Source organism: Carcharhinus amblyrhynchos, chromosome 7, assembly GCF_965287045.1.
Source record: "Carcharhinus amblyrhynchos chromosome 7, sCarAmb.v2.hapA, whole genome shotgun sequence".
NCBI lineage: Eukaryota > Metazoa > Chordata > Chondrichthyes > Carcharhiniformes > Carcharhinidae > Carcharhinus > Carcharhinus amblyrhynchos.
The window spans coordinates 106,480,721-106,493,869 of record NC_137330.1 but is presented as its reverse complement, the minus strand read 5'-3'; the positions used below and the strand labels follow the sequence as shown (position 1 = coordinate 106,493,869).

General features: G+C 42.8%; 1 protein-coding gene across 1 annotated transcript in view; it reads left to right on the top strand.

The window, feature by feature from the left end:
- rev3l (REV3 like, DNA directed polymerase zeta catalytic subunit) overlaps nucleotides 1–13,149 on the top strand; it is a 201,785-nt gene that overhangs the window by 178,777 nt on the left and 9,859 nt on the right. Inside the window, exons 27-30 of the mRNA XM_080192921.1 lie at nucleotides 1,877–1,991; nucleotides 3,733–3,870; nucleotides 4,877–5,067; nucleotides 11,152–11,398. Coding sequence (XP_080049047.1) covers nucleotides 1,877–1,991; nucleotides 3,733–3,870; nucleotides 4,877–5,067; nucleotides 11,152–11,398 — 691 coding nt within the window. The remainder of the gene's footprint in view (nucleotides 1–1,876; nucleotides 1,992–3,732; nucleotides 3,871–4,876; nucleotides 5,068–11,151; nucleotides 11,399–13,149) is intronic.

Below are 13,149 nucleotides of genomic sequence, written 5' to 3'. Positions count from 1 at the left end.
CCTGAGGCCTTAGCACTGATCCCTGTGGCACCACACTCATCACATCCTACCAACCAGAAAATTACCTATTTATGCCTACTCTATTTCCTTTTACAAAACCATGATTACCTTGAATTCTTCTAAGTACCCTGTTCTAACGTAGTTTCTAACGTTTTCCCTATGATAGATGCTAAGGTAACTGACCTTTTGTTTCCTTTTAATTGCCCTCTTACTACATTCTGAAAAGGCCTAACAAGCTATTCAGTTTAGGAATTGAATGCCTTGCCAGCAACATCTTCATTTTATGAAAGAGTACGTGAAACATTTCCAATCTCCTCTAGCTCCCACAACTGAGAGAACTGCAGTCACTGAGACCATAGAAACCCAATAGTGTAGAAGGAGGCTATTTGGCCCATTGAATCTGCACCAACAACAAACCCACCTAGGCCTTATCCCCACCCCCACATATTTACCTCACTAATCCCTCTAACCTGCGTATCTCGGGATACTAAGGAGCAATTCAGTGTAGCCAGTGCACTTAACCTGCACGTCTTTGGACTGTGGGAGGAAACCAGAGCACCCGGAGAGAACCCATACAGACACAGGGAGAATGTGCACACTCCACACTGACAGTAACCAAAGCCAGGAATCGAACCTGGGTCCCAGACACTGAGAGGCAGCAGTGCTAACCACTGTGCCCCCATGCTGCCTCTCAGTAAATGCTGGCCTAGCCAGCAACGCCCACATCTGATAAAAAATTAATTTTAAAAATTCTCTAACTCTGGGCTTTTGAACATCCTCAATTTTAATCAGTTCACAATTGGCAGGGCTGCTAACCTCTGAAATACACTTCCTAAATGTCTTCATCTCTCTACCCTTTTCTCATTAAAACCTAACTCAGTGACTAAGCATTGGGTCATCTGCCTGAATATCTCTATGTGGCTCAGAAGAGGCATATAATTTTAATGGTGTTTTGTGGGATTTCTTATTCCATTCCGGTACAACAGAAGCTTAAAATCCTGAAAAGACATCACCGATCTGTCACTCACCTGATGAGGGAGCAATGCTCAAAGTTTGTGATGCCAAGCAAACCTGTCGGACTTTAACCTGGATATTTTGAGACTTCTTACATACAATATTGTCATTGGTCTAGCACTCACTTTCATAGGACACCTTCAAGACAACTTGGGATGGGCAATAATGCCTGTTTTTCCAGCCACTCAAAACAAGTAATGATTCAGGTCATCTGTTTTTTTAAATTGAAAGAACCATAATGAGGGAATAAACTGCTTCATTACCAAACAGTAGTGCTAAAAGACCATTTATAATTCCATAACCAGAAAAAATAGCAAAATGTGGGAATGGTGGGCGATTGAAACATTAGCACGTTAGAAATAGAAACAGGAGTAGATTGAATGTCCTGTGTAACCTGCTCCGACACTCAATATGCCCATGGCTGATTGTGGTCTTCCCTCCAGTTGCCCATCCTGCTCTGTATCTCGTGATTCCTTGGTCAATAATCTTTCCAAGTCTGTGGTAAATACATTTCAGTGGGCGGTGGGGGGGGGAGGGATAGATAAAGAATTTCAAAGATTCACAGCCCTCCTGAGGGAAAAATGTCTCTTCGTCTCAGTCTGAAATGATCGTTCCTTCCCCCCGAGGCTTTGCACTCACGCTGTGGATTCCCCAGTGGGAGAAATAACCTCCAAAAAAATTCTGAATGATTTTGATGAGATGTTTCAAATGGGATTATCCCTCATTCTTCTAAACAGAAAAAAGTATCGGTGAGGCTGGCACAAAGTAAAACAAGAAAAGCTAAGCTGCAAATGTAAATTGAAAACAGAAAACGCTGTTACTATTTGCTGTGGTTGTCTGAGTTGATTTTGTTCTTGTGCAGCATGTTTGTGCTATTGAAAGGAGCCACCAAGGAACAGGCTTTCAGGATTGGACAGGAGATTGCTGATGCTGTGACTGCCACAAACCCAAAGCCTGTGAAGCTAAAGTTTGAGAAGGTAAGGTGTCCCCTTTTCAATTACAGGCAGAAAGTAGAGCACAGATGTAACTACATTACTCTGCATTTCCTGCTGAGTAAGTTAGTTTACAAAGCATTTGATAAAGTTCCACATAAGGGATTTCGCGCAAGATTAAAGCGCATGGGATTGGGGGGAGTGTATTGAGATGGATAGAAACCTAGTTGGCAAAGAGGAAACAAAGAGTAGGAATTAATGGGTGCTTTTCAAATTGGCAGACAATAACTTGTGGGGTGCCACAAGGATCGGTGCTGGCCCCCAACTATTCACAATATGTATTAATAATTTGGATGAGGGAACAAAATGTAACATCTCAAAGTTTGCAGATGATCCCAAGTTGGGTAGGAGGGTGAACTGTGACCCTGAGGATGCAGAGATCCTTTAGCATGATCTGGACAGGTTGGGTAAGTGGGCAAATCAATAGAAGATGCAGTATAATTTGAATAAATGTGAGGCAATTCACTTTGGAAGTAAAAAAGAAAGCAGATTACTATCTTAATGGGAAAAGGGAATGTACAGTGGGACCTGGGTGTCCTTATGCACCAGTCACTGAAGGTAAGCATGCAGGTGCAGCAGGCAATAAAGAAGGCAGATGGTATGTTGGCCTTCATTGCAAGAGGTTTCAAGTACAGGAGCAGGGATGCAATTATACAGGGCCTTGGTGAGGTCACACCTAGCGTATTGTGTGCAGTTTTGATCTCTCCTTCTGAGGAAGGAGGAAGTGCAGCAAAGGTTTGCAAGGCTGATTCTGAGGGATGGCAGGACTGATGGATGAAGCAGGATTGATTCGGATAGGATTATTTTGGCTGGAGTTCAGATGAATAAGGGGGGATCTTGTAGAGACTTATAAAATTCTAACAGGACTAGATAGGATAGATGCAGGGAGGATGTTCCTGATGGTGGGGGTGTCCAGAACCAGGGGTCACATTCTGAGGATGCAGACCATTTTAGGACGTTTCTTCACCCAAAGAGTGATGAGCCTGTGGAATTCATTACTACAGGAACAGTTGATGCCACAACATTGAATGTATTCATGAGGTGGCTGGATATAGCACGTGGGGCAAATGGAGTCAAAGGTGATGGGGCGAAAGTAGGATTAGGCTATTGAGTTGGATGATCAGCCATGATTGTAATGAATGGCAGAGCAGAATTGAAGGGCCAAATGGCCTCCTGCTCCTATCTTCTTTGTTTCAAAGATCTTGCTGACCAAGTTGTCTGATCTTGATCATACAGTTTTGAAGGGATATTAACATATTGAAGATCAGGTAATGCCAGTAAATTCCTAGGCTCTTTTTCAAGTTCCAGTTTCTTTGAAAGTTTGAGAGTCTGCCTGAGAAGCAGCAAATAACATAAGTAGTGGTGAAGAAGTTCTGAGATTTTGTACAACTAATTCACCTTCAACATCCTTGACCAACTATCACAAGATACTGCTTTTAATGTACAAGTAATTTAACTGTTTAGCTTAAATTGAAAGGGATACTCTATTCTATCCTTAGTAAGGACAACATAATGATGTAAATAGGGTTGTGGCTTCTATTACTCTTGCACATCATTCCAATATGATGAAAATGAAGAAGATTTCGTCACATCCTCAATATTTCATAATAATTTGACAGTTTAAACAGCCTCAGATTAATCACAATTGCTTTGCTTGTGATGTTCTGTTGCTTAACCAAAAGTCAAACTCTAAAGAGTTATGGGATGTTTTGTTTTGTTCTAATAGGTTTACTTACCGTGTGTTTTACAATCGAAGAAAAGATATGTTGGTTATATGTATGAGAGTTTAGACCAGAAAGATCCTGCATTCGATGCCAAGGGAATCGAAACTGTGCGGAGAGACTCCTGTCCTGCTGTCTCCAAGGTAAGATGTATATATTTTTATTGCATAGAATCAGAGCTAAAGTTTTGAGGACCCAAATTCAAATCCTGCCATGGTAGATGGTGGAATTTGAATTCAATTTTTAAAATAAAATCTGGAATTAAGAATCTACTGATGACCATGAAACCATTGTCAATTGTTAGGAAAAACCCATCTGGTTCACTAATGTCCTTTTAGGGAAGGAAGTCTGCCATCCATACATAGTCTGGCCTAATGCCAGTCCACAGCCACAGCAATGTGGTTGGCTCTCAACTGTCCTCCAAGGGCAGCAAGAGATGGGCAATAAACACTGGCCAGCCAGCGATGCCCATGTCCAATGAATGAATGAATTTTAAAAAAAAACAAAAGCCATGTTTATAATCCAGATTGTTGACATTTGATTGCCAGTGATGCTGATAAAATGGGACTTCACTTGAAGACAGTCAAGGGCCCGCCTAGGTTATGTAAGTTTTGGTGTGGGCCTTCAACCTACAACCTTCTGTCAGAAGTGAGAGTTCTACCTGAATCGTCTGGCATTCAAATTTTGAAATTAGTTTGGCTGCTTTAGCTCATAGGGTTAATACTGCACAACTTCTGGATAAGTCCAAGAATGAACTCCTGCTGTTCCGTATCATAAGCAAGCAGCAGAAATGAATGAATTTTAATAGTGTGGATGGACTGCTGAGTGACATGTGGGATGGATAGTTCACGGCTGACCTGGTTCTCTGCAGTTATAAGAGTGATAGCCGAACAAAGTTCTGATCTTCTGTTCTTTATCTGAAGTCTCTTGAAAGAGACTTGGAATCCAAGAAATGAGATGTGTGCGTGTGAAAGATGTTCATTTGCTTTTTAAGGTATGTTCCCAAACCTATCCAGAGGTATCATGAGTCCAGTAATATGGGTGTTATTTTAATGCAGTACAAATATGTTTATATAGCTAGTTTTGAGCCAAATGCTTTGTGTATCACAGGGATATCTGCTGTTGTTTCATTTGTGAACCTTTCTACAGATTCTAGAGCGCTCAATAAAGCTGCTGTTTGAAACAAGAGACATCAGTCAGATCAAGCAATATGTTCAGAGGCAATGCACCAAGGTACTGGAAGGGAAAGCCAGCATGCAGGATCTGACTTTTGCCAAAGAGTACCGTGGAAGAGATTCCTATCGCCCAGGGGCATGTGTCCCTGCTCTTGAACTGACCAGGTGAGTGGTGCTGATATTGGTTTCAGGAGGGATGAATGGTTGTTGGTTCTGTTAAGTGGTTTGAAAAGTAACTCTGTGAATGTAACATTTAGGCCAATGGAACTCGGTTGGGGGGGGTGGGGTGGAGATGCCGCCTGGTTAGAACAAAGCAACCAGTGCACTATGGTAAATTACATCTCACAGCTGTGTCTCATCCTCTGGAGGATTTATAAATCTTATTTGAATAAAAATTGTAATTAAAAGTTTGATTAGGCTACTAATAAAATTAGAAGGCTATTTAAGTACCAGCTCTCGAGTGGATGAAAACTTATTAGCGCTGTTGAATATAAACAGAAAAGTTGAAACACATTCAATTAACATTCACAGAAGTATCCCCCAGGATATTGCTAACTTGTGGTCTAGTTCCAGCATTCAGCATCCTCCTCCAACTTATTAAACTAACAAATCCTCATGGCCACATCGTGTACACACCAAATTGTTGATGAAAGGTTGAGTAAGAGGAACGTATTGGTAGAATTAAGCAGTAGTGAGAATAAACGGGACTGGACAACGGTGGCTGGACTGCAAAAGGATGATGGTATAGTTCCAGGCAGATGTTTCCTCTTGTGGAAGTGACTAGAACTAGGGGCGCAGTTTAAGGATAAGAGGCCTCTGTTTTAAGATGGAGATGGGAATGCCCCCACCCTTGCCAATCAAAATGAGTCCAGACTATCTTGTTGACCCTGATGATGCATACTTTTGGTACGAGGTGACCTCTGGCCCAGGTGGAGACCGATCTAATTCTTTATTGAAAGTACCCAGTGAAGCAGCATTCAACACTCAAGCCTATTCCACTGGTTTATTCTTCTGTAGGAAAAAAGAACTTCCTAATACCCAACCTATTAGATTGTAAGCTGCTCCTCTAATCCATCTGATTTAAATAATTTATCGCCATAAAAATAAATTTTTCCAAATTAAACCCTGACCAAAGGCCAATTCCCCAGAGCATCTAAATCTGTTTGTAGTTGAGCAACTCCTACACTCCCAACATTTTAGAGCAGTAATAAAATAATAGCTATTCAAATTGAAACCACTGGAGTGAATGAAAGCTTTCTTCAGTGCAGTTACACCACCATTGAATGCAAGTGAATAGTTACAATAAGTGTACAGTCAATAGAAACAGACCTCTCGAGTCTGCCCCACCATGGCTGATCATCAAGCTCGATTCCACTTTTCTCCCAATCTCTATGTTCTTTGGTTCCACCTGCCACAAACCCAGTCTCGCAGCAATGTCCTTGGCCAGCTCCATCAGTAATGGTGCTACCGAGCCAATCCTGATAGACGTTGAAGTCCTCCAACCAGAGAACGGTCTCTGCCTTTCCAACACTCTACACTACCAAATGGTGCTCAATGTGGAGGCGTACTGATTCACATTTACACACATTTACCCCACTAATTCCTCTAGCCTACACATCTTGGGACACTATGGGCAATTTATCAGAGCCAATCAACCTAACCTGCACAGCCTTGGATTGCGGGAGGAAACTGGAGGACCCAGAAGAACCCATGCAGACATGGGGAGAATGTATAAGCTCCACACAAATAGTGACCCGAGGCCAGAGTCGAACCCAGGTCCCTGGAGCTGAGAGGCAGCAGTGCTACCCACTGTGCCGCCTATCAGTAAATTCAGTAAATGTAAGTATGATTTAGTAAATGTCAGGCTTTTGCTTGGCTCACTGATGAGATTGTTCCCCCAATTTTGGCAAATGACACAGACTTTGCAAGGCTGAGTATGCCATTGTTTCCAGTGCCCAAGTCAATGCCAGGCAGTGTCCAGTTTTTATTCATTTTTAATTTTACTGTAGCTGTTTGATATGACTGAGTGACTTGCTGGGCAATTGCAGAGAGCTGTTAAGACAACCACATCGCTGTGGGTCTGGACTCGCTTGCAGACTAGGTAAGCATATTGTCCCCTCTGAAGGACATTAATGAAGCCCCCAGATGGGTTTTTATAGCAATTAATAGCTTCAAGATGCATTTTGAGAGCAGCTTTCAATTGAATTTAAGTAAATGAACTGAATTCTGCTGGTTGCTGTGCTGGATTTGAACCAGTGACCCCCATGGTATGAGCCTAGCCCTCTGGGTCACCAGTCCAGTGCCACCATCTCCTCTCATCAGTCAGGTCTCCCTCACTGAATGTGACCACAATTCCCTTTTCGTCATTACTGATGTACTCTGTTGTCTTTTGACAAGGTCCCACACAAGATTAGTGAGCCAAATTAAAGCTCACAGTATGGGGGGTAATGTATTGACGTGGATAGAGAACTTGTTGACAGACAGGAAACAGAGTGGGAATAAATGGGTCCTTTTCAGAGTGGCAGGCAGTGACTTGAGGTACCGCAGGGTTCAGTGCTGGGAACCCCAGCTATTCACAATATATATCAATGATTTGGACGAAGGAATTGAATGCAATATCTCCAAATTTGTAGACGACACTAAGCTAGGTGGCAGTGTGTGCTGTGGAGTAGGATGCAAAGAGGCTGGTTGGTGACTTGGACAGGCTGGATGAGTGGCCAAACATTTGGCAAATCAATACAATGTGGATAAATGTGAGGCTATCCACTATGGTGGCAAAACCAGGAAGGAACATTGTTATTTAAACGGTGGCAGTTTAGGCAAAAGGGAAGTGCAGTCTGACCTGGGTGTTATGTGGAACAATCGCTGAAGGTTTGAATGCAAGAGGATTTGAATATAGGAGTAAAGATGTCTTGCTGCACTTGGAAGGGCTTTAGTGAGGCCACGTCTTGAGTATTGTGTGCAGATTTGGTCTCCTAGGAAGGACATTCTTGCTATTGCAGGAGTTCAGCAAAGGCTCAGCAGACTGATTTCTGGAATGACAGGACTGACAAATGAAGAGAGACTGGGCTTGTACTCACTGCAGTTTAGAAGAATAAGAGGGGATCTCATTGAAACATGTGAAGTCCTGATGGGACTGGACAGGCTAGAAATGGAAAGAATGTTTCCAATGTTGGAAAAGTCCAGAACTAGGGGTCACAGTCTAAGGAATAAGGGGTCAGCCATTCTGGACTGAGATGAGAAAGAACTTCACTCAGCAAGCTGTTGGGCCCAGTTCGTTAAATATGTTCAAGAGGGAGCTGGATGTGGCCCTTGAGGCTGAAGGGATCAAGGGGTATGGAGAGAAAGTGGGAGTGAGATACTGAAAGTGCGTGATCAGCCATGATCATATTGAATGGTGGTGCAGACTCAAAAGGCCAAATGGTCTACTCCTGCACCTACTTCTCTCTCCAGCAATTAACTTGGAATATCAGTTCTTGTATTCAATTTAACATCACTCAATGAACAATTCTGTAGATTATCCTTTTTTGGTAAATAAATATATTCATCGTTCATGATGAGGGAGCATAACTCAATCCAATTTTTCTTTTAAATTGCCCACGGTTGATCAGACAAAATCTGTCCCTTCCAGATTTGTTGGCTGCCATTGGGTTATTGTCAGATGGGTGTCCTTCCACCTAGTTCCAAACGGCTGATTCAATTTGTTTTCTGAATTTGAGGTGATTTTAATGAGCCTGTGGGTTTGCCTCTGCCCCGCTCTCTGAATGTGGGGCAGTTTATTTTTTTCACTCTCATCTTTCAACTCACTCAAAATGGCTGACAGCACTGAATACTTGTGTTTAACTTTGATCAGCAGTTAACATGGTTTAGAACAAAGAAAATTACAGCTCAGGAACAGGCCCTTCAGCCCTCCAAGCCTGCCCTGACCACGCTGCCTGACTGAACTAAAACACCCTACCCTCTATTCCCATCCTATTCATGTATTTGTCAAGAGACCCCTTAAAAGTCATACCGTATGTTACAGGAAAATCGGAAAAAGACTAATCCAAATGTGAAGGTTTGAGGGGAAAATTGCAGGAGCATGAGATTTAAAGTCAATGAAAAGGTAGTTATGGGAAGAAGACTGCAATGTATTAAACAGAGTATGGATCCAGTAAACGTTACCTCAAAATACCAGAATCAGAGACTGAATTATGGTTGGTAAATACATTTAATGCAGCTACCAAACAAAAAGTATTTGCTCATACTACTGAGAATTTGAAACTTTTTTTTCCGGGTAAGGGAATGAAGGTGGAAAGATAAATGAGTGTATTGTACAGTGCATCATAAGTTAATGAACCATTCGGGTAGGATCTGGGCAAAGAACTTATCCTCAGCCCCAACCCTTTGTTTTGAGAGTTTACTTTATAGAAAACTGCTACTGTGGTCCAGGTGTGGGTGGGCTGTGGGTCACTGGCTAAAATGCATCATGAGGATTGTGAGGAACAGATTCCACCCCTGTGGGAGCTGAGACAGCAAAAGGCAAGCGTTCTGATGCAGCACTGCTACTGAAGCACCTGAGAAGAATGCCATTCCACCTGCAGCCCTGCACCCGCTCTTCTTGGTGACTGCACTTTGTTCAGCGCCATCTTGACAGTGTAAATGGTCACATTCCATTGGAAATGACCCTTTTTTTTGTCCCCACTCTTGCTGAAAATTAATTGCATTAATATCATGGCTCACCCTTCAGAATGATGTTGGAACATCAGAAGATACCAAATCGAGTCATAAAACATTCAAAAAGAAAATTGTTCCAGGGGCTGCTGTGAATTCAGACTGAAGCACTACCTGAGATGCAAGGTCTCATTCTGATGTGTCCTTTTTATGGAAACAAGCGCTGAAACTTTAAGTGGAGGGGGAAATATTGATTCTTTACAATCTACACAGTTACACTGCTTTTTTTAAATTGTTCCATTGTGCTTTCAAATCTTTCTAGTTCACATCCCTTTTACCTTTTATTTATTAGTGTCACATGTAGGCTTACATTAACATTGCAATGAAGTTACTGTGAAAAACCCCTAGTTGCCACACTCTAGCACCTGTTCGGGTACACTGAGGGAAATAGCATTGCCAATGCACCTAACCAGCGCATCTTTCAGACTGTGGGAGGAAACTGAAGCACCTGGAGGAAATCCATAAAGACACGGGGAGAACGTACAGGCGCTGCACAAACAGTGACTCAAGCTGGGAATTGAGCATGGGTCCCTGGAGCTGAGACAGTAATGCTCACTACTCTGCCACTATAGCTTTTAACATACAGAAAAGCAATCCTAAAATCCATGCCCAACGGATAGTTTTTAGGTTGTCATTTGTATCACATTTGTTCCTTCAGATTGGAAAATGGTGAATCCAGGTCCATATATTCCACTTAAGTGAGCAATAAATGCAATGTCTGAATTTGTTGTTTTCAAACATCTCCTGCATTTCTTAAGTCTTTTTTTGGTGGGTGTGGGAGTTGGACACTGGCCAACTTTGCTTATACCTTTATACTGTTCTGTACCACTTGCTGCTGTGGTGGGATTTGAACTATTCTGTGTTCAGTAGGTTGGCTCTACAATAACTCAGCGTATTGAAAGTGGGCCAGAAAAGGAGGTGGTTCCACCGACATGCAAACAAATTCACAAATATGAATGGTTTTACTTGATCTCTGATTTCCTCCAGCCCCAATATTCCAGCAGGAATCTTCCAGGTCTTCAGTGCTATCTCGTTCCTCCTTCTGCCCTCATTGCTCCCTTCCTGGCACCTGTATCTTGCAACATCCCTTCCTGTTTTTTGAAAAATATATATTTTGTTAAACACCAGGTCCATTGCTGTAAAGTTCTGAGATGCATTTACATTTCCTGTGTGCTACGGGAATGTATAATTTGCGAAGCAACACTCTGGAAGGGTTTGTCTCTGTTTAATTTGTCATTTTTTTTCAGCCTGTGATTGAAGGATGCTTCCATGTGACGCCATCTGTTGGTTAATGCAGAATTTGCAGTGTCCAGTGGAGCTGCATTGAACCAATTTGAATCGAATATTTTAAAACACAAAACGTTAACACAAATGGGCCTTCAAATCCCATCAGTGCAGTGAATCCTGATGAGTGCATCCAGGTAGAGGAAAGGGGCGAAGGAGCTATTGAAATAATGCTACTCTTGCCAGGTCCCCTCACTGAGGGAGTAAATATTAACTGCACAAATTGCTAACACTGGCCTTGTTTCTAAATAGGAGGATGCTGTCATACGATCGCCGTTCTGAACCCAGGGCAGGCGAGAGGGTTCCTTACGTCATTGTGTATGGAGTCCCAGGCCTGCCCCTCATTCAGCTAGTCAGACGGCCGATTGAGGTGATGCAGGATCCCACCATGAGACTGAATGCTACCTACTACATCATGAAACAGATCCTGCCACCCCTCAACAGGATATTCTCTCTGATCGGTGTGGATGTCTTCAGCTGGTACCATGAGTTACCCAGGGTAAGAATCACTCCGACTTATCAAAGCAAGCCAAAAAAAAGAAAATGCTGTAAAATCTCAGCAAGTCTGGCAGCATCTGTAAGGAGAGAAAAGAGCTTTGACATAGGGTCATCTAGATTCGATGTCAGCTATTTTCTCTCCTTACAGATGCTGCCAGACCTGCTGAGATTTTCCAGCATTTTCTGTTTTGGTTTCAGATTCCAGCATCTGCAGTAATTTGTTTTTTTTTCCTCAAAGCAAGCATTAGATTGTATCTTGTTTTCATTGATCTGCTCACTGAGTTGTATTTAAGTCTCTCATATATCGGGAATCTGAACAAGACACTAATGCAAAGGCGTTTGATAAGTTCCCCCGTGCAAGGCTTATTGAGAAAGTGAGGGGGCAGAGGATCCAAGGGACTGTTGCCTTGTGGATTCAGAACTGGCTTGCCCACAGAAGGCAGAGAGTGGTTGTAGATGGGTCTTTTTCTGCATGGAGGTCGGTCACCAGTGGAGTGCCTCAGGGATCTGTTCTTGCTGTTTGCGATTTTTATAAGTGACCTGGATGAGAAAGTGGAGGGATAGGTTGGTAAGTTTACCGATGACACAAAGGTTGGAGCTGTTGTGGATAGTTTGGAGGGATGTCAGAAGTTGCAGCAAGACATTGGATGCAAGACTGGGTGGAGAAGTGGCAGATGGACTTCACCCCAGATAAGTCTATGGTGGTTCATTTTGGCAGGTCAAATTGGATGTAGGAATATAATATTAAGGATAAGACTTGTAGCAGTGTGGAAGATCAGAAGGATCTTAGGGTCCGGGTTCACAGGACTCTCAAATCGGCTTCGCAGGTAGTAGATGTGGTTAAGAAGGCATATGGTGTACTGGCCTTCATCAATTGAGGAATTGAGTTTAGGAGTTGGCAGATAATGCTGCAGCTTTATAAGACCCTGGCCAGACCCCACTTGGAGTACTGTGCTCAGTTCTGGTCACCTCATTACAGGAAGGATGTGGAAGCCATTGAAAGGGTGCAGAGGAGATTTACAAGGATGTTACCTGGATTGGGTGGCATGTCTTATGAGGATAGATTGAGAGAGCTCAGTCTTTTCTCCTTGGAGAGACGGATGAGAGGTGACCTGATAGAGGTGTATAAGATGTTGAGAGGTATCGGGTGGATTCTCAGAGGCTTTTTCCCAGGGTTGAAATGGCTGCCACAAGAAGACACAGGTTTAGGGTGCTGGGGAGTAGGTACAGAGGAGATGTCAGGAGTAAGCTTTTCACTCGGTGGTGGGTGTGTGGAATCAGCTGCTGGCAGCGGTGATGGAGGCGGGTTCAATAGCGTCTTTTAAGAGACTTCTGGATGAGTACATGGGACTTAATAGGATTGAGGGTTATAGATAAGCCTAGTAGGTAGAGATATGTTTGGCGCACTTTGTGGGCAGAAGGGCCTGTTTGTGCTGTAGTTTTTCTATGTTCTATGATCCCTATGGCCCTCCACTAGTTACTGCCCTTATTGCTATTTGCTGCTACAGAATTAGCATCAGAATTAACACCGGTTTAAATCTGAGCTAACGCTGCTTCTTTGTCACAACTCAGATCTTCTGTTCCATGGATTAATTCCTCACTCTGTTCCAAACCACCTGCACAATGCGACTCTGTATCCTGTTTTTGTTCGGAATGTCTGAAAGCACTCAACCTGATCTCTTTCTAATACTCATCCAGAATAAAATGACCTTGCGGATCCATTAATGTTTCAACTATTCTAACTAGTGTTTT